This window comes from Vipera ursinii (assembly GCF_947247035.1).
Source record: "Vipera ursinii genome assembly, chromosome: 5".
Taxonomy (NCBI): Eukaryota; Metazoa; Chordata; class Lepidosauria; order Squamata; family Viperidae; genus Vipera; species Vipera ursinii.
In genome coordinates, this window is record NC_139518.1 from 34,147,374 (window position 1) to 34,169,866 (window position 22,493).

Sequence of the window (22,493 nt, forward strand, 5' to 3'; positions counted from 1 at the left end):
TAAAAATGTATCCATGGTGGGACTTTATATGGTTAAGTAGGAGAGAGACAACTTTTTCTCTGTGGTTTCAAGCACAATGACTCCAGGATGCCTTTCAGCTTCATCAACTTTGATTATCTTATAAAAAGCAGCTAATAAGGGGACTGTGACTGAAATGGCACACATTTCATGCAAGCCCTACTTCTCCATATTCTATCTCAGCTGCGCTTCAGGGTGTCAATAATTTGGGCTGATGCAGGTCATTGCTCTGGATGAAAAGCTCCTTTCCCCTGCCATCTTCTGACTTTTGCACCAGGCAGCTGGTGCCCAGGAAAAAAGAGGGGGTTGGGTGAAGGGAGGAAGGGGGGAATTCTGGCAAGCCAATGGATAGAGCTATTGATTGGTTGCCTGGTGATGTTGAGAAGGTCTTCTGGCTGTAAGCCAGAACTGAGGCAATTGATACTGATGAAGGGACAGCAAAACTCATTTTACTTTTCTACTGGTCCTGACATTTTAACTGATTTAGGGGGAAGAACCCTGATTCAAACTTAGGGAATCACAATGGAAAAGGTTTGGGGTAATCGAAGAACCTATTTCCCATAAAAGTTTAAAATATTAAACTGCTTCTGTATGAAGTACAGATCTAACAGAGACTACTGCTGTACTACATAAAAATAATAGCACTATTTTTTAAAATCCATTTTCTAATTCTTGGTCAGATTTATTTATTTATTTATTTATTTATTTATTTCAGAAGCTGCATGCTTTTCTATAAAAACCATTAATTCTACCTACAGCTTCTAAGGGTTTTAAATGCAAGGCATGACTAGATCAGTCCTGTGGGGGAGGGAGAAAACTATATTTGAACAGCTGTTCCAGTTAAGCTAAACTAGTAGGTAATGTCTGAGGGTTGCCTTTATTTTTATATTAAATGCTGCTTTCTGTTTGGAATTCGAGAGCATTCTATTAGCAATGTTTCAGAATGGCAATAGAATTAAGCAAATAAAAATAAAAGAGCAGTCAACAACACAATCACATAGTTACCTTCCATACTGCGTTCAGGGATGCTGGGAACATTACAATAAAACTGAGCTTCATAAATAGGATCGATAGCAGGTGGCTCTGTTAGTGGATTAGGCATTATTCTCTTTCGATTCTTGGAATGCAGACCATCATCTTTAATTGGCTTAACAGGAATCAAATGTACTAAACATACAATATAAATAACCAACATGCATTGTGAGTTGATACTGATTAGTCTAAGGCTAAATTATTTATTTGCATAATTCAAAATACATAAATAAATATGGAAACAGGAAATAGTATAAAATCTATTTCTACACCACATTAATTAGTGATTTCTTAGTAGATGGTGGTATGTAATGCAATGATATAATTTTGCTGATGGAGTAGTACTCATCAGCAAAACGATTTCTTCCTTTTTATTATACACTGCTTTTGATCTTCACAACAGATTTGGTTTAAGTGCAGACAATGTATGATATATAGTACCTAAACAAAATTCTATTGACAAAGGAACCGCTAAAATAAAATCACAAGGTTTCAATTAAATGCATAATCAATAAATAAATTATAAGGCACTAATATTGCTATTTTATTATAGTGAATTATGTTTTCTTAAAAAATATAGTTTTCAATGAGAATGCATCTCAGCTTCCATAAATATATTTAAATTCCATTCTGCCTACAAAAGAAACTCCTTTGAAATAAATGATTTTTCCAGGATTCTTTTAAATGCATACAGCATATTCTATATACAACATAATATGAAGTAAGAGACAAGAAAAAATAAACAGTTTAGGCTACAGTTTAGCCTAATAAATATTCCTCTTTAAATTTTAAAACTATTACTACTGAAAACAGCATTTTGTTACAGATTTTATATTTATCCTAATTTTGCCCCACCTTACATTATGGGTACAATATGTGCACTACTGCTTTCAGCATAATCACTTCTGAAAAGTAAAATAAACAATATAAAATAAAGGTAGGATCTCTCGAGTTGTACTATATGTGTCCATCTCTTTTTTATCCGTTCAGAAGGCTCTAAACTTTTTGTTTTAATTTAGAACAATTATTAGAATATCAAACAATACAATTAACACTAAAGTAACTAAAAGAAAATCCAGAAGAAAAATAATTAATATTTACCAAAAAATATCCAACATAGAAGCAAACCCATTCCTTTTTTTCTTTCGACTTTAAAACTTTGAATAGATATTTCCCCCCCCCCGAATATTAGCCTTAAACACAGTAGGTTCTTTCAGTTTTGCGCAACCAAATTATTTCAAAGCACTTTTATAAACTTGAGAAACCACACAGCAAACTTTTTTTTTAAAGGATCCATGGTAAATTTTCATTGGCTTTAAACATAAAATAGATATACTAGAAAAATTCTGCCAAGAATGCAGATGGAAATTTTAACTCTTTCATTCTTCAGTAATTATTTAGAAAAAATGATGCTAAAATATTTTCTAGCAAAATTATTTCTCCTTTGTGTAAACAGAGAAAAGAGCTCTAATTCCGGACTTCCTCTTTTGCTAATCTATGAAACTGAGCAATATCACAGAAAGCTTTGCTGAGACTGTTATACTGAGCATGATAAAAGAGAGTAGGAAATTTTCTGGAATGGACTATGTGGAAGTATGCCAATCTGGCATCATAAATTAGATTTATTTGATTGGAATAAATCAGCTTTCCCCCCCAAATTGGTACTTTTCATGTTTGGAAGGTGTAAAGTTGGGGAACACAGGCGCTCCAGACGGTGCCTGACCTTCGCTCCTTCCGATGCGATCTGAAGACCTATTTATTTGAACAAGCTGGCCTGGCCTGATGGGGGATGTGTTGGGGTTTTTATTGCGGGTTTTTAATACTATTATTTATTGTTTTAGCTTGGGCTCTGTTTAATCCTCTTTTAACTTTTGTATTTTGTATTTTATATGTGCCCTGTTCACCGCCCTGAGTCTTTCGGGAGAAGGGCGGTATACAAATATAATAAATAATAATAAATAATAATAATAATAATAAAAAGCTTTGCTCCCTTTACTGACTACTCACCTCACTGAATCATTGCTTATATTCTTTCCATAAAACTGATACAACTGAAATATGGGTTTTTAGACAAGTAGTTTTGTTTCTAGCAGGGGGACAATATCTTAAGAATTACCTAAATTGTTACTGAATGGTTTTTTTTTAAAGTACATGTCAAATTTCTGTTACTAGCATTGTCCTATAAATGAGAAAATATTTCACAGAAAGAATATGCTAAGTACAACAGAAGAGATAAGGAACAACAGTAGCAACAACAATGATATGGAGTGAGAAGAAAAAGCTTGGAAATATAACACAGAGGCAGGCAAATATATGGTAGATTTATGCATTCTAACATCTACACTTAAATTTCACAGATTTTTCTTACAGTAAAAATCCAGGAAATCTATTATTGGTTATTTTAATATGTGTTTCTTGAGGTGTTACTCATCAAGAATTCTTTCCCACAAAATTAAAGTCAGGTAGTGTTGTTATATTTTATATTAAGTCTATTCATGAAAATATAACAATCCAGAAGCAGGAATCTCAGTCCTCAACATGTAGTAACAAGAAAAACAACAAACAACAGGAAACTGCCACTCCAGCTATTCCTTTTAATTACCTCTATAATATTTGTCCAAGGGTCTATACCAGGGGTAGGCAACCTTGGCTCAGGAATTCTGGGAGTTGAAGTCCACGAGTCATAAAAGAGCCAAGGTTGCCTACCCCTGGTCTATACTGATTGTACATTGTACAATGACACAAGTTAACAATCACAGGGTTTCCGTTTCCATACTTCAAATTGTCCTTTTCAATAACCTTATGTATGTAAAAATGAAACAGACCAGTAAGAAGATGGAAAAATAATTATATAGCTTTAACTAAGTCCAAGACTCTCATTAAATATTTGAAAAACTTAAGAATAATGAATCTACTGCAACAATATTGTAATTTGTAATATTTTGTACTTTGAGAGCTAATATTATATTTCTTTCTCTAGCCTAGTTCAAGAAAAGAGTACTAGTTCTTGATTAAATTGGATTTAAAAAACCCTCCAAAACACTGGCTTTTAAGAGTGAATTATTACCTATCGGACCACAGCTGTGTTTCATTTATGAATCCAACAGTAAGTTCATAATATTGATTTTTGTCCCAGAACAGACCTGCCTGAAATGGCCTAAGGTAAACAGCATTAGGTTTGATTTTTAAGGGCCTTCAACTATAACATATTTGGCAGTATTTTCAAAGAAACAATACCTGCAACCTTGTCAGCTGCAATGTTGTCTTAGGGTGATTTTTCCCCCTCAAGGGAGGTGCTGTGTATCCCTCAAGAGAATATGCACATTGTACGTGCATACATTCCACACTCCTTCCAGAATAAGAAATGTTACAGAGCACAAAAAGAAATAAGAAATAGTAAAACAAAGAAAGGAAACATAGCTAAATCTAGCTTACAATTACCCTATTATCTTTCTATAATATAACTTTCTAGCCTTGAAAATCTTTACTTCCTCTACATCCCATATATTTCATAAACTGCTTTGTGTTCTTTAAAATTCTCACCTTTGTCTTTGAGGATAGAATATCTATCAAATCACAACTTCCTAGGTTGGTTTAGACTTATTCACTCTTCCTTATGTTTTAGTTTTGAGATTTTTGTCCTCATTAATTTTCTCTATATAATCAAAGTACCCCCATGCTGTGAAAGCCGAGTTTATTTCAGAAAATCCAAAAATAAAAAATTATAGTAACAAAGTATCTGTTTCAGTACCAATAATGTTTCTTCAGATTTACTTTTTCCTCTATGAAAATCATCATATATACCACCCAGAAGGATTACAAACCTAAAACAGTATATAATCTATCATCTTATAATGACAAAGAGCTCCTTTCTTTATACAACATATATAAGTCACCCTTTGTCAAGAGTTATACAAAACTCTTCTGTTTGCAAGGATGGTGTGTATTTTAAATACATTTACCGTATATACTTGAGTATAAGCCGAATTTTTCAGCCCACTTTTTGGGCTGAAAAATTCCACTTCGGCTTATACTCCAGTCAACAAAAAAACTTACCGAGGACTTGTGCGCGGCCGAGGCTTTGGAGCTTCCGGGATCGTGCTCACCTCTCCCAAGCCGCCGTCCGGAGACCTGCCGAAGTTTGGGGAGGTTTGGGGAGGTGCGCGCGCACCTCCCCAAACCTCCCCAAACGAAGCCGGGTCTCCGTTCCTCCGCCCCCTGCCTGCCTGCTTCTTTCCACAGCGGAAAGAAGCAGGCTGGCAGGGGGCGGAGGAACGGAGACCCGGCGACGTTTGGGGAGGTTTGGGCGCCTCCCCAAACCTCCCCAAACGTCGCCGGGTCTCCGTTCCTCTGTGCCCTGCCTGCCTGCTTCTTTCCACAGCGGAAAGAAGCAGGCTGGCAGGGGGCGGAGGAACGGAGACCCGGCGACGTTTGGGGAGGTTTGGGCACCTCCCCAAACATCCCCAAATGTCGCCGGGTCTCCGTTCCTCTGTGCCCTGCCTGCCTGCTTCTTTCCACAGCGGAAAGAAGCAGGCTGGCAGGGGGCGGAGGAACGGAGACCCGGCGACGTTTGGGGAGGTTTGGGCGCCTCCCCAAACATCCCCAAACGTCGCCGGGTCTCCGTTCCTCTGTGCCCTGCCTGCCTGCTTCTTTCCACAGCGGAAAGAAGCAGGCTGGCAGGGGGCGGAGGAACGGAGACCCGGCGACGTTTGGGGAGGTTTGGGCGCCTCCCCAAACATCCCCAAACGTCGCCGGGTCTCCGTTCCTCTGTGCCCTGCCTGCCTGCTTCTTTCCACAGCGGAAAGAAGCAGGCTGGCAGGGGGCGGAGGAACGGAGACCCGGCGACGTTTGGGGAGGTTTGGGCGCCTCCCCAAACATCCCCAAACGTCGCCGGGTCTCCGTTCCTCTGTGCCCTGCCTGCCTGCTTCTTTCCACAGCGGAAAGAAGCAGGCTGGCAGGGGGCGGAGGAACGGAGACCCGGCGACGTTTGGGGAGGTTTGGGCGCCTCCCCAAACATCCCCAAACGTCGCCGGGTCTCCGTTCCTCTGTGCCCTGCCTGCCTGCTTCTTTCCACAGCGGAAAGAAGCAGGCTGGCAGGGGGCGGAGGAACGGAGACCCGGCGACGTTTGGGGAGGTTTGGGGAGGCGCCCAAACCTCCCCAAACGTCGCCGGGTCTCCGTTCCTCCGCCCCCTGCCAGCAGGCAACCCTGCACTATTCAGCTCAGTGAAGTCACGCTTGGTTAAAAAACAGATTTAATAATAATAATAATAAGAAGAAGAAGTTGGGCTGATCAAATGTTTCAATAATGACTGAAGGAGAGCTGCTTGTACCTTGGTCTTTGTGCTGGTGTCTTGACATGCCAATACACTAGTACGGAAAGCTGCCGTTCACTTTCGGGGGGAGGAAAAAAAACACAACAACACCGCACGCTTTCCGCCCCGAAAATCAGCTGATCGGGCGTTTCAAGCCGTTTCAAGCGTGACTTCACTGAGCTGAATAGTGCAGGGTTGCCTGCGTGTTTGCTTGTTCCGGGTAGAAAAAACGCTGTCGACCCCGGCATCTTTTGCGGGGAGGGGTGAGGTGGGGTGGAGGAAGCAGTTTGCGAAGCAGCCGAAATGGGGGTGTCAAGCCGACCAGGAGGAGGAAGAAGAAGAAGAGGAGGAGGAGGAGGAGTGGGGGGCACGCGGCGATCCCGCTTCGCTGCTTTCGCCCGGCGCCCTTTTCCGACGTCCGCATCACTCCAGGCTCAAAGGGCGCCGTCTGAACGGAGAGTGCGGGGAAAGTGGACGTGCCGCCGGCGCCCTGCTCCCAGGCCCGGATTGGCTGGAAAACATGCCTGCTCGCGAGTAGGCAGGCGAAGATCTGGAAGGCTCAGGATGTAGGGAGGGTGGGGGGTGGGGGGTGGGGGGAAGCGAGAGTCTCCTCGGCTGGTTGGTGGGCGGCTGCAACTTCACCCCAGCAGCCCGGGCGCGCAGAGATGCTGCTTCTCTTTCGGCTCCGCGTCCGCCAGCGCTCGGAGCGTGCTCGAGGTGCTGCTGGTGAACTTCCTTCCCCCTTCGCTTTTGCTTGCTCCGCTTCTGCTGATGTCACGGCCGCCGGAGCTCGGGAGGCTCGCTCGCCAATCACATCCGGGAAGCCTGGGGGAGACCGGGAGCCAAAAAGCCAGCCGCCGCGAGTGCTGCGAGGGAGCGCGGCGTGGCGGGCGGCTTTTTAAAGGGAACGCCGCCCCCTTTTTAAACTTCCCCTCCTCCTCTGCCCAGCCTTTACTCTTCTTTCCTTCCACTTTCCGGATTAGGGCTGGGGAAGGAAGGAAGGAAGGAAGGAAGGAAGGAAGGATTTAGAGAGGAGGGAAAGGGGAGGGAGGGAGGGAGGGAGGAAGGAAGGAAGGAAGGAAGGAAGGAAGGATTTAGAGAGGAGGGAAAGGGGAGGGAGGGAGGGAGGAAGGAAGGAAGGAAGGATTTAGAGAGGAGGGAAAGGGGAGGGAGGGAGGGAGGGAGGGAGGGAACAAGCAAACGCTGCCCCAAAACTGGGGCGTTTCAAGCCATGGCTCCTCCGGCAACAGTCGCTTAAGCTGCAGTTCATCCGGTTCCCCCAGCCTTTCCAAATATTCCAGGCTGGAGCATTCACTCCCTCCGCAGTTCCTCCAGCCATTACGAGCCGTTTCTGGTTAAGTTCAAACAAATACAAGCAGATTCAAGCCGTGGCTCTTTCCGCCCCGAAAATCAGCTGATCGGGCGTTTCAAGCCGCGGCGTTTCAAAACGGCCACAATCTCCCGGCAAGACCTCCTCTGCAGTTCCTCCAGCCATTACAAAGCAACTCTGGTCAAATTCAGGCCGTTTCGGTCTAATTCAGGCAGATGCAAACAGATTCAAGCCGCGGCTCTTCCACCCGAAAATCAGCTGATCGGGCGTTTCAAGACGCGGCGTTTCAAAACGGCTACAATCTCCCGGCCAGACCTCCAGCTGCCTCACCTGACAATCGGGGAGGGGAGGGGAGGGGGGGAGGAAGGAGGAAGAAACCAGCGCACCCTTCGCCCTTTTATTGTCGCAATCGAAGAGGCAGGAGAATGCGGGGTGGGGAGGGGAGAGAGAGAGAGAGAGAGAGTAGAAATCCCTATTTTCGGAGCCGAGAAGAGAAGCGCGGCTACAGCAGTCGCTAGAGTTCCCCCCAAGGGGGCGGAGAAAGAAGAACTCTCGGAGCGTTTCTTTCGTAAATACGCGCGCAGGCACACACTCGCCCAGCCGCGCGCTTCGCCCAGCTTCTCGCGGGGAGTTTGCAAGCCCTTCGTTTCTCTTCAGGGCCGTCAGAAGGGCGAGCAAGTCTCTGCCCTGCCCTGCCCTGCCGTGGGGGTGGAGAGCCAAGCGCGCTTGACGTTCCTGGAAACGAGAAGGGCCTGCGGAGACTGACACCAACCCGAGTGCCCAAGCGGGTCTTCTCAGCGTCAGGCAAAGTAGCTCACATGCAAAACAAGCCCGGCAGAGGAGCCGGAGCAGCTCCGCTGCTGGGGGCGCGTCTCGGCCGGGCCTTGCAGGATCTGGGCCGGGCGCCTCTGCTCGCCGCTCCGGCTCCTCTGCCGGGCTTGTTTCGCGTGCGAGCTACTTTGCCGGCCGCTGCTGAGGGAAGATCTCTGGAGAGGAGCATAAGGTGAGCTGCTGCATTTCCCAGCCTCGGCTTATACTCGAGTCACCAACTTTTTCCATTTTTTGGGGGTAAAATTAGGGGTCTCGGCTTATATTCGAGTCGGCTTATATTCAAGTATATATGGTACAATAACTTAAATAAAAAACACATATATACAATAGAATTCAATCATGGTATTTAATCTAACGTGGGCTGCTTAACATTAATATTAACAGACATTTAAACATAAGAGTTTGGAGGCAGAATTTTTCATCTGCTAAACTAATTCATTAGATTTTTAGAATCTTATTCATAGATTCACATTCCCATGTTATAAGAGTATTTTGCCATGGGTAATAGTTATTGCTAGTTATTCTGAAACACTATTTTCCTCTTGCCTTGAACAGAGCTCTGCAATATGCCATGCCACTGAAGTATATTTGTTGGGTACAATGGTAAAATCAGGCGGATACTCATATAATAGTTGCATATTGTGTATCCAACCCACATTTTACCATCTTCACTATACACTTTTCCTATGGTCCATTGAACACCACTTTATCAAAAAAAAGAGACCCAAATTTTTTGTACAACTTTTTCTTGATAAAATTCATACTGGCTTCTGCCAAACAATGCATTCTTTTCTAAATGCTTAATAGCCTGTACCAGAAGTTTGCAAAGGACTGATATTAAGCTGACATCTTTTTTTATTCAGGTCCTTTTTATTCTTCTCTTTTTGAAGATAGGAACATGCACCCTACACCAATCATTTGGCACTATATGGTTTCTCACAATGGTATCTACTAAGTTCTTCAAGTTTTTCAGACATAACTGATCTATTCCTGAATGCTTAAATTTATTATGGTAGTAAGACTGTCCTCACTATCTATTAACTTTGGGTCACCACTCCCTCTTTCTGTCAATTGAGCTTTTCCATGTTATCATCTTCTCCAAATAGCAAACACTCTAAGTACTCAGAAATAGATCAGTTGACCCACCAACCTCATTATTAATGGCATAGCCAAGAGAAACTCTTTTTTTGCATTTACTTTCTTTTGTTGAGCTTCGGTTTTGCCAACTTTCTACAGATATTAGCTATCAGTTTTATATGTAGAATTTTGTATGTACCTTGCACATTGAAATTAGATCTCTATTTTAATTTGATTCCAATTTTCCATTTTACGTACTTTGAAGCACAGTATGTGAGATTCTTCCAAGTTCCAACTGTTTTACCTCTTCAATCTGATCCACTAGATTGATTAGGATTAGGTCCATTTTAACGTTTTGGAAAATAAAACAGTCTCAAAGAACACTGAGAAATTTTGGGGACCATGCAGCGTGGGCCGAGTTGGTTTTCCAACAGTTGGTATTTAAGTCCTCAAATATAACAATTAACTTAGGGCCTGAAAAGCATCACCACCACCAGCAGCAGCCACCATAAATGGTTGCAGCAGCCCACCCATTGTCATGTTGGGAACTTTCAACCGATCACCTTTATGACTGGTTGCAACATTCTGCAGTCATGTGGCTACAATCTGAGACTTTTTTTTACCAGTTTCCGGCATTCAAATAAATGGATTCACTTAATGATCATCACATTTGTTTAATGACCACCATGTTTGTTTAAGAAACACAGCACTTCCAGTCATGTGTGTGCCTCGACTCATAACCATAACAACTTATGATCAGATTTCTGGTCCCAATTGCAGTCATAAGTCAAGGGCTATCTACATACACTATTTAGCAAAATTTTAATAGAATAGTTCACTGTTATACCAAAGATTAGGGAAGTGGAACCCTAATACTTCAAAGGTTTGTGGTTTAAATTTCAATCTAGAAAAGGCTTGTCAATAACAATGACTGATCAGTAAAAGTAATATTTGCTTGATTTGTTTATATTATAGAAATATAAACCAATTTATTTGACCAATCTCAGCCCCGTCCAGGGGAGCAGGAAAAAAATGCAGCCGGAACGAGTGCCAAGTCCACAGGAAGAGTTTATTGTAAAGCAAACAGCAGTCCAAAGGAAAACGAAGTCAGCGTTGGCTGCTACCCGCAACCAACGCTGCTAAATACCCACCCAAGGCAGACGCCCAGACCCCACCCAAACACACCTACATCCGCCCGTCCCCTATTTACACCCTGTCCTTTCCCGTCAGTGTCTTTTGCCCGAACCCTGACACCCGACGCTCTCCACCCGCCAGGTAAGCTCCCACCCAACCCTGAAACCACAACCCCACGACCCACCTTTCTTCACCACAACCATTTCCCACCCAAGTATGGCCCCCACCCGACCCCGGTCCTCAGACACCTCTCCACTCCCCACGGGCCCTGGTATCGCCACATTTCCAGCCACGCTGGCAGGCTCAATGGGCATAGCCCCTTGCCATGCGCTCCGAGGAATGGGAGCCAGCAGCTGCCCCTCAGCAGGCCTGCCGACGCCGTGCTCTCCAGTCTGCACCGTGTTCAGTTTCGTTGCGGCACAGATGAGTCCATTCCCCGATGAAGAGACCACTGAGCCTGCCAGTACCGGGCGGGGCCCGGCAGAGCTGTCCTGCGCATGTGCGCGCCGACCAGCTGATGGGGAAGCTCCGGGATGTCGTCGGGAAAGCGTGCCAGCTGGCGCGGAGAAGGCGCGCTCACGGCGAGACGAGAAGGGGAACGGGAGGTGTCCGTAGTGTGGGAGGCGCATCCGCGGAGGGCCGGGTGGGACTTGTGCGCCTCACCGCGAAGAGGGCCCGTGGGCTCAGTGCTGGACGTCGGGCCCCTGCTGAATGTCGGGCCCGCGGGGCGCGACAATTTAGCATTAATAATTTTAAACAACATCCATTATCTCAGAAGTGTTCCTCATTAGTTGACATCAAAATTTCAAATTTATGAAGAAAGGACCACAATCTTAATAGAAAAGGGAAACTTTCCTGGTACTGCCTATTAATATGCTAAATCGACTGAAGGAACTATAGCTACAAGTACTACAATCAGATTTTAGGTACATAACTTTCTACCCCATCAATACAATTTTTTCCTGAACCTGACATTAAGACCATATGTTTGTGTCAGAATTCCAGTTGTTTATTGATATTTTAAGATTGTTATGTTAGAGAAAGGTTAAATAGTGTTATTATGTGAAGAGGATGATTGGTGGTAGTATTAATAGGGTGGCCAAGTGTGGATAGTTTTCAAGACTTTTGCCTTTAAACTTCTGTTTAAGAGCTACATGAAAGCATTAGTGAGATCATCTATCAGCATGGGGTCAAGAATCATTAGTATGCTGATGATAGGTATACATTTTTGCCTCAGACTATCCAAGAGTTGCCATCAAGATATTTTCCCAGTGCTTGGAGGCTGTATGGGTCTAGATGGGGAAGAATAGGTTTGGCTATAGATTCTGACAAAATTGAGTGGCTGTGATTTAGGGCTATTCATATGTAGTGATCTTCCATCACTAACTCTGATGTTGTGACATTCTGTGGAACGTAAAGAGGATGGTATTGAGGTACCCGTTACCAAAGCATTGAGGAGAAAAATACTGCTTAAGCTCAAACTGTCAATGCTGCAAACATTGACATGTTTTTGCAGCCTTTTGCTTTAACTGTTTGGCTTTCAATCACTAAAGCGTGGGAGGAATTCAACCCGGATGTTTTGAGAAGATAAGAGCACGCTTCAGAAGGGAAGTGAAACTTCCTGTGTTAAACTAATTGGTGAATGTGATTCATGACATATAATTAAGGGAGGGAGATTCTATATGATATGATGGGTTAAGGGGAGGAGAATTCAAATTCTGGCATCCATCCATGAGTGCTGATGCTCCGTTCTCATTATTATAGACTTTTTTGGAATCATCAGTCATGCAGTGTTTTTTGATCTGTCTCATTAATTGGAACCATGACACAAACAATGAAAAAGGAATTAAGTTATGTGCAAATATCACAGATAGACACACCTATACAAACCCCTTCACATTAGTGGAAGAAAAGGAGTAGGTAAAGCATAAAACAATATTAGCCTCAAGAGGTAGATCAGACCAAGAAATCAACTCTACATCAAGACTAAAAGTATATTAAGATTGGATATAGTAACAGAATCTTGCAAGTCTAATTATGCCTTATCTCTTAACTTTTTAAAAGTCATGTTCATGTATTTGAGAATTTGTATAAAGCTCATGCTTTAATTATATAATTATTCAAGAATTTTAACATGAGAAAAGTAACAGTTAATATGCATTTGTTCTTCAAATCTATACATATGAAATAAATTAAATATTTTGCAGAAAGTGAGGGGGGAAAGAATTCTCTTTCCCCATTTGTCATAACATGTCAAACAGATCAATCATTTTCAGCCCGCACAATCATAATTAATATGTTTGGTTTAGAATATGTTCAAAATTGTATCATTTTATAAAGCAAAAAATGATTCCTCATATTGTACACACAATCATTCTGACATTAATTTGATTTTACTTTGTACACATACATTAAAAATGCAATAAAAAGAACATGGTATTTACAAATCTCAGCTATGATATAATATTATACTTACAGAATTGGAGGCTAAGGCTCAAAAAGGCTAATAAGGCAGCTAAAGCCAACAGAAACAGAAAACGATTTCGGAAAAACATTATTCTTCTTTCCACTACTTCTTCATGGTTTTACCTCCAGCATACTCCCTTCAAACATAAATATAAAATATTAATTAAAAATAGTTTTAACATACTACATATACTTACAAGAAATATATTAAAAACTTAAGAATTCTTCAGGAAACTTCTATAATACGTTATCTCTGTCCATGTTGCTATGGTTGATAATTTTCTTAATAATGTTTGCAAGGTAACATTGTTACGTGGAATGTTATGCTTCATTATTAATAAATATAATAATGATTTATTAAAGCATACTAAAAATTAAAGCATTATTAAAAATTAAAATTTAATACAGGTGACATTAGCATTTTAGCCTGGTATCCATGCCTTCTTTTGAAGTTCAGGACACTTGAGTTTTCTTTTTTACTTGCAAAAACTACCTTAAAAGTTTTCTTTTTTACTTGCAAAAACTACCTTAAATCATAAAATAAACAATAGGGTTGTATTCTGGAAGAACGTGAAACAGTTGCAAGTATAATGATACTAATTCAACTGAAAAAGGGGGTGATGTAACCCATAAATTTGCCATCTGTGGAATATTATCAAGGATCAATGTTTTCTATTGTCTACTTCTAACAGCTAGTTGCTTTATTTATTTATTTCTGACACTGCTCTCTATATAAGAAATTACTACATCTCTAACAGAAAGAGTACAACAATGATGAAAACTGTCTTGAATGCATTTGGGTCAATATAAAGGGGGGGAATGACATTGCCATAGGTGTATACTATAGGCCACCCAACCAGACAGAATAAATAGATGAATGTTTTGCTAGTCAGCTAAGGTATGTAGGAAGGACATCACAATAGTAATGGCAGACTTTAATTACCCTGACATCAACTGGGAGACAAATTGCACCAAAACAGATTCCTAACAAACCTAGCAGACAACTTTTTCTCCCAAAACATAGAGAAGGGAACTAGGGGATCAGCCATATTGGACTTAATTCTCACTAACATAGATGAAACAATAGGAGGTGTTGAAGCCACAGGAACCTTATTATTTATTATTATTTTTTATTAATTTAATTTATATACCGCCCTTCTCCCAGGGGACTCAGGGCGTGAACAGGGCAATTCATAAAAACTAGATACAAAAATTAAAATAATTAAAACATGATTAAACAATGCCCATAAAATTAATACAAATTTAAAATTAAAGTCGTTTATAAAAATCCCACCCCATCCCATCAGGCCAGGCCAGCTTGTTTAAAGAGATGGGTTTTAAGATCGCGCCGGAAGGAGCGGAGATCGGGCACCATCCGGAGCTCAACCGGAAGATGGTTCCATAAATCCGGTGCACCCACAGAGAACGCCCTCCGCCTGGGGGCCACCAGACGGCATTCTTTGACCGGTGGCACCCTGAGGAGGCCCTCTCTGTGGGAGCGTACTGGGCGGAGGGAAGTTGACGCCGGCTGCAGGTGCTCCCCAAGGTATTCCGGACCCATGCCATGAAGGGTTTTGTAGGTCATTACCAACACCTTGAACCTCACCCGGAAGACAACTGGTAGCCAATGCAGCTCGCGGAGCAAAGGTGTGACATGGGAGTATCGGGAAACTCCCAGTACAACTCTCGCGGCTGCATTCTGTACCAGTTGGAGCCTCCGAGTGGTCTTCAAGGGTAGCCCCATGTAGAGAGCGTTGCAGTAATCAAGACGAGAGGTCACGAGCGCATGAGTGACCGTACGTAAGGCATCCCGGTCTAGATAGGGCCGCAACTGGTGCACCAGGCGAACCTGGGCGAAGGCCCCCCTAGTCACAGCTACAATATGGTCTTCTAAGGAGAGTTGTGAATCTAGGAGGACTCCCAAGTTGCAAGCCCTATCTACAGGAGGTAATGACTCACCCCCCATAGTGAGGGGTGGGATATCCTGAATATCCCGCGATGCCGGTACGCACAGCCACTCAGTCTTGTCAGGGTTGAGTCGAAGCCTGTTCCTCCCCATCCAGACCCGGACCGCCTCCAGGCACCGGGACATCACGTCGAGGGCATCACTGGGGTGGTTTGGGGTTGAAATGGGGGGGAGTGATCATGCAATATTGGAATTCAACATTACGCAAGCACAAGCAATAGAACATAGTCAAATTAGAGTCTTGGACCTTAAGAGAGCTAATTTCAATAAACTTGGAGGGAACTTTGGAAGTATTCCATGGATGAGAATCCTCAAGGGGAAAACAACTCAAGAAGCTTGGGAAATTTTGAAAAGTGAAATTATAAAAACCCAGTCTAGCACAATACCAACGAAGAATAACAGTACTCAAAAGAAACCAGCAAGGCTGCATAAAGAACTATCTGATAAATTGAAAGTTAAAAGACACAAGTATAAAAAGTGGAAAGAGGGACACAGTAACTAAGGCCTAATATCAGCAAATAGCCTGAGCCTGCAAAGATGAAATGAGGAAAGCTAAGGCTCAAAATGAACTAAGGCTTGCGACAAAAGTAAAAAATAACAAAAAAAGTTTCGTTCAACATGTAAAAAAAATAAGAAAAAAGATAAGAAAATGATTGGTCCATTAGTGGGAGAAAGTGGAAAGAAGGTGACAAGCAACAGGGAGAAAGCAGAACTATTTAACTCGTTTTTTGCATCCATCTTTCCACAAAGGAGAAAAAACAGTCCAACCTATCAAAAACAGTACCATAAAAAACAGATTAGAAACACAAGTTAAGATACAAAACAAAAAGGTAAGTGAGCACCTGTCCAGCGTAGACGAGTTAAAATCACCAAGGCCAGATGGATTACACCCCAAGGTTCTGAAGGAACTGGCAGATGTGATTTCAGAACCACTGAACTATATCTTTCAAAGATCCTGGAGCACTGGGGAACTACCAGAGGACTGGAAAAGAGCTGATGTAGTTCCCATCTTCAAAAAAGGAAAAAAAAATGGATCCAGGAAACTACAGATCTATCAGACTGACCTCAATACCTGAGAAGATTCTGGAAAAGATAACAAATCAGCGAACAACTAGAGGCAAACAAAATCATTACCAAAAGCCAACATGGGTTTGTCAAAAACAGATCATGCCAGACAAATCTTATTGCATTCTTTGACCAAGTGACAAAATTGTGGATATAATTTACTTGGACTTCAGTAAGGCATTTGATAAAGTAGATCACAACATACTACTTGATAAGATAGAAAAATGTGGTTTAGACAGCATCACCACCAGATGCATTCGTAGCTGGCTGATCGGCCGTACTCAGCATGTGGTCCTCAATGGAACTGCATCTTTATGGAAGGAAGTGTGTAGTGGGGTGCCCCAGGGCTCTGTTTTAGGCCCAGTGCTTTTCAACATCTTCATCAGTGATTTGGACGAGGGGATAGATGGGGAACTCATCAAATTTGCAGATGACACCAAGCTGACAGGAATAGCTAACACTCCAGAAGATATGCTTAAGATACAGAAGGATCTTGACAGACTTGAACTTTGGGTGCTATCTAACAAAATGAAATTCAATGGTGAAAAAAGTAAGGTTCTACATTTAGGCAAAAAACCCCAAATGCACAGGTATAGTATAGGTGGTACCTGGCTCAATAGTAGTAACTGTGAGAGGGATCTCAGAGTCCTAGTGGACAATCACTTAAATATGAGCCAGCAGTGTGCTGCAGCTGCCAAAAAAAGCCAACACAGTGCTAGGCTGCATTAACAGAGGGATAGAATCAAGATCACGTCAACTGTTAATACCAATTTACAATGCTTTGGTAAGACCACACTTAGAATACTGCATCCAGTTTTGGTCACCACAATGTAAAAAAGATGTTGAAACTCTAGAAAGAGTAAAGAGAAAAGCAACAAAGATGATTAGGAGACTTGAGGCTAAAACATATAACAAACAGTTGATGGAATTGGGTATGTTCAAGGGTCGGCAACCTGAAACAGTGAAAGAGCCACTCGGAACCGGTTCCCTCACAAAAGAGAAAAACTGGGAGCCGCAAAGGATGTGCATCCGCACGCATGCACAAAACAACAGGCTTGATTGACAGAACAGTGGAGCCTAAGGGGAGACATGCAGCCGCCCTGCCACCTCTGCTCTCATTCACTCGCCTTTGTTTGGAAAAGCTTCTCTCTCACTCTCATTCACTCATGTTTTGTTTGCAAAAGCTTCTCTCTCGCTCTCTCATTACCTCACTTTTGCTCTAAAAAGCCTCTTTCACACTCTCATTCACTCACACTGCTCAAAAAACGTCTCTCTTACTCTCATTCACTCACCAACTCAAAAGGCCAGCCGCGGCACCTCCATTGACTTCCATGGGGACGCTTGGCAATTAAAACCACTCCCGCTACTTCTGCTACTGCTCACTTTTTCACTTGCTGCTTGGTTCTGATTTAACCTGAGAATCCCCGGATGTCACTGCTGGGGGTGGAGGAGGCTGCCCAGGTTTGGTCTTAGCGGAAGCCAACGACAGTAGCGGTGGAGGCAGCGGCGAGAGAGACATGCTGGAGTTCTGCCGCATCTCCATCAGCCTCCGCCTCCACCGCAAAAACAAATCCCCATGCCGGCTCTCATGGCAGCAGCGAGCCCCAATGAGCGGGCAATCGCTCCGCCGCCGGCTGCTGCTGTTGGGGCAGCCCAGTGCAGTCTCCTTCTCTTTGTTTCAGTTTGCTTTCTGCATTTGGAATGAAGACACGAGATTTGGTGTTTCTCCACGCCCGCTGAGAAATGCCCATTCCCTCTGCTGAGCTGTCCCAGTTGCTTGCATTGCAGAAGGCATTTGAAAAGAAGACACGAGATTCAGCATTTCTCCATGCGCGCTGATCAGCGGGCACGGAGAAACGCCCATTCCCTCTGCTGAGCCATCCCAGTTACTTGTTTTTTTATCCCATTTATATCCCACCCTTCTCCGAAGACTCAGGGTGGCTTACAATCTAAAGCACAAGTTATTCCCTGGAGCACCTCCATATCTCGCAAGGGTGCACAGGGAATCCGCGTTTCTCTGCGCGCGCTGATCAGTGGGCGCGGAGAAACACCCATTCCCTCTGCTGAGCCATCCCAGTTGCTTGCATTGCACAAGGCAAGCATTTGGAATGAAAACTCGAGATTCGGTGTTTCTCTGCGCGCACTGATCTTGCACTCCTTACAGTCTCCCTCTCTTGAGTCTTCATCCCAAATGCAGAAAGCAAGCTGAAACAAAGAGAAGGAGACTGCATTGGGTGGTCCCAACAGCAGCTGCCGCTGGCAGAGCGATTACCCACTCCTTGGGGCTCACTGCTGCCATGAGAGCCGGCACGGGGATTTGTTTCTGCGGAGGAGGCGGAGGCTGATGGAGATGTGGCAGACCTCCAGTGTCTCTCTCTCGCCACCACCTCCACTGCTAATGTCATTGGCTTCCGCTAAGGCCTAACATGGGCAGTCTCCTCCACCCCCAGCAGTGACCAACCCACTCACTGATCGACCCACTCACCTTTCCAGCAGTCCTCCTGTCTCTTCTTCCGCGCCACCATGTGTAGTCTGAGGAAGAAAAGAGGGTTGTGGGCAGTCCCACAAACCAAAGAACTTCAACCAATCAATTCAAGCTTCACAAGTTTTTTTTTTCATGAGAAGTTTGAATTGATAGGTTGAACGTTTTTAGTCCCAGTTTTTTTTTTGGACTGCACATGGCAGAGGACTGGGAGCTGCAGGAAATGGCTGAGAGCCACATGCGGCTCCGGAGCTGCAGGTTGCCGACCCGTGGTCTAGTTTAATGAAGGAAGGACAAGGGTGACATGATAGCAGTGTTCCAATATCTCAGAGGTTGCCACAAAGAAGAGGGAGCCAAACTATTCTCCAAAGCACCTCCAGGCAAGATAAGAAGCAATGGGTGGAAACTAACCAAAGAGAGAAGCAACCTAGAACTAAGGAGAAATTTCCTGACAGTTAGAACAATTAATCAGTGGAACAATCTGCCGTCAGAAGCTGTGAATGTTCCTGTTCTGTTCCAGCTTACTACCAGCCCTGCAGAAATGTCAGGGACAACCCCTTTTCAAAAGTCAATAGCCTGGAAGTAAGCCAACCAACTTTATTTACACAAATGAAATGAAACAGAACCAAAACAGAGCAAAACAAAATACTAACCACGACTAAATCAGAAGCTGTTCAAACAGTTGCCTTCAGCAACCAGCACCTCCCATACCTTCCCCTTTTAAACACATTTTCAAGGCGTGGCTTCTCTTTGCTTCCTCCCGAGGTGCCTCATTGCCTTCCTTTGTTTACTCCTGCTTGTCTGCCTCCTGCTTGGGGCATCCTTGAACAAAGCCAGCTGTGAAACATCTTCGTCCAAGCTTTCAGGCTCACACAGCTGGGTCTGAGGAGGAACCAGACGGGAGGGGCCTGGCTGAGAGCTCTGTGATGCCTCAAAACTTTCCTCTGCAGGCTCTCCAATCCCCTCCTCCTCCTCCTCCTCACAACTGTCCGATTCAGCTGCTGAACCCACAGGCTGACACTGAATCACAACACTTCCAACACTGGAAATTTTTAAGAAAAGACTGGACTGATATAGGATTTCCTGCCTGAGCAGCATGGGGTTGGACTAGATGACCTCCAAGGTCCCTTACATCATCATCATCATCATCATCATCATCATCATCATCATCATCATCATTATTATTATTATTATTATTATTATTATTATTATTATTATTATTATTATTATCATATATATTGAATGTATGTATCATTTGTTTTTGTATCCTATATAGACTTATCCTTCCTGAAGTCTCCAAATTTAGGAACTGTTTTTTATCAGTTCTGCACTAATCTCAGGTGCCTAAATTTTAAAGACAACACAATGAGAAATACAGGTAGTATAAATATTTACAAATATAAATATTGAACTATTAATGAATTCATTCAACATTTTTCCAAAGCATTCTAACTACATTAACATTAACAACCATACACTAAGTGAAAAACATACATTTTTGTTAAATAATGTTAAAACATGAAGGAGAAATTCTTATTTAAGAGTATATATGATAAGGAAATTTTCCAGAAAAGAAAAACATACAAAAGCAGATTAACTAATTATTCAGATGTATAAATTTAAAGTAGACATATAACAGCTTATTAGAGAAATTCAATTATATGGCTGAACAGTTTACACACACGTTTTTCAACTGGGTACCTTCTAATAGAGTGCCCCCAACATCTTGGGCACCAGTGATCGGTACCATGGAAAGAGGTTTTTCCGCAAACTGGAGGGGGCATGGTTTTGTGTGCTGTCTGCATCCTGCGGATGGGGCTTCGCTTGTTTGCGCAGCCTGGGTTCTGGCATGCAGCAGCCTGGTGCCGGTCCAGGGACCAGGGTTTGGGGACCCCTATTCTAATATATATTAGCTGGATACTACAGAATTTTAAATTCAATACATACTGTCAGCAACAATTTGGAAAACACTAAATTACACAAAGAAGAATGGTTATTTTTTCCAAGCATATTGTGGAAAAAATGAGGAAATATGAATATTACGAATGTAGCTCTATGATCTTTAGAAAGATATGCCAAAATCAGAATGCTCATTGTCCCCATCACTTGTAATTAGAAGCTTCCTGTATCCCAGCCTAGCAATTGTTGTCTTTCGTTGCTTACAAATGTATGTTTATGCACAAACTACTCATCAGCTAATACCACAAGAAAACTGAACTCACATGCAAACATTTAGTCCCTCAACAGGAATGCCTTCTAGAATACATGGCTGCTTTAATGAAGGACACTTCATCTGTTTTACAAAGTCCCCAAGTTGCTACTTTTAACACTTTTTAATTGAAACAAAAGCCTAGATCATGTAGAGCACTCTGTATTGAAGGGAGAATGTTATAGTCACATAGCTTTGTATATTTAAATAATTGCCAGACCTGTGGTTGATCTAGTCCAGCCCCCCCCCCCGCTTAAGCAGGAAAACCTATAGCAACTCAAGACTGTCTAGCCTCTTCTTAAAAATCTCCAGTGATGAAGCACCCACAATTTCTGGAGGCAAGCTGTTCCACTGGTTAATTGTCCTCACTGTCAGGACGTTTCTCCTTAATTCTAAGTTGCTTCTCTCTTTGCTCAGTTTCCAACCATTGTTTCTTGTCCTGCCCTCTGGTGTTTTGGAGAATAAAGTGACCCCTCTTCTTTGTGGCAGCCCCTCAAATACTGGAATACTGCTATCATGTTGCCCGTTTCTTCTTTTCTTTAGACTAGCCAAACCCAATTCCTGCAGCCATTCTTCATATGTTTTAGTCTCCAGGCCTCTGATCATCTTAGTTGCACTTCTCTGATTTTTTTCCAAACTCTCAACATCTTTTTTGTGATATGGTGACCAAAACTGGCTGGGGTATTCCAGGTGTGGTCTTACTAGGGTTTTATAAAGCGGTACTAATACTTCATGTGATCTTGATTCTATTCCTCTGTTTATACAACCCAGGATTGTATTAGCTTTTTTGGCAGTGGCTGCACACTGCTGGCTCATGGTTAAGTGATCGTCCACTAGGACTCCAAGGTCCCTCTCACAGTTACTGTTTTTAAGCCAGGTCTCACCCAGTCTATACTCGTACCTTTGATTTTTCCTGCCTAAATGTAAAACTTTGTTTTTCTCCACACTGAAACTCATTTTGTTGGACAGAGCCCATTGTTCAAGTTTGTCAAGATCGTTTTGGATCCTGAGTTTGTCTTCTGGGGTATTGGCTACTCCTGCCAGTTTGGTGTCATCTACAAATTTGATGAGTTCCCCTTCAATTCCCTCATCTAAGTCATTTATGACGATATTGAAGAGTACTGGGCCTAAGACGGAACCTTGTGGTACCCCACTGCTTACTTCTCTCCATGTGGATGTAGTGCCATTGAGGACTACTCATTGAATAGAGTTTATCAGCCAGCTACAGATCCATCTGGTGGTGATGCTGTCTATTCCACCTTTTTCTAGCTTACAAAGGAGTAGGTTGTGGTTTACCTTACCAAATGCCTTACTGAAGTCTAAGTATACTATGTCCACAGTATTTCGCTGGTCTATTAGTTTAGTCACTTTATCAAAGAATGAAATAAGACTTGTTTGGCATGATCTGTTTTTGACAAACCAGTGCTGGCTACTAGTTATAACTTTGTTTGCTTCTAGTTGTTTGCAGATCTGTTTTTTGAATATCTTTTCCAGGTATTGATGTTAGACTGATTGGTCTGTAGTTTCCTGGGTCCGGTTTTTTTCCATTCTTGAAGATGGGAACTATATC

General features: G+C 42.9%; 1 protein-coding gene across 3 annotated transcripts in view; it reads right to left on the reverse strand.

Annotated features, from left to right (window-relative positions):
• The window catches only part of PXYLP1 (2-phosphoxylose phosphatase 1), a 47,039-nt gene that overhangs the window by 19,423 nt on the left and 5,123 nt on the right, over positions 1-22,493 (reverse strand). For all 3 annotated transcript variants that reach the window (XM_083363484.1, XM_083363483.1, XM_083363482.1), the window contains 2 exons: positions 13,212-13,338; positions 1,024-1,185 (listed from right to left, as the gene is read on the reverse strand). In XM_083363484.1, the coding sequence (XP_083219610.1) occupies positions 1,024-1,185; positions 13,212-13,290 (241 nt within the window). In that variant the 5' untranslated portion in view covers positions 13,291-13,338. The remainder of the gene's footprint in view (positions 1-1,023; positions 1,186-13,211; positions 13,339-22,493) is intronic.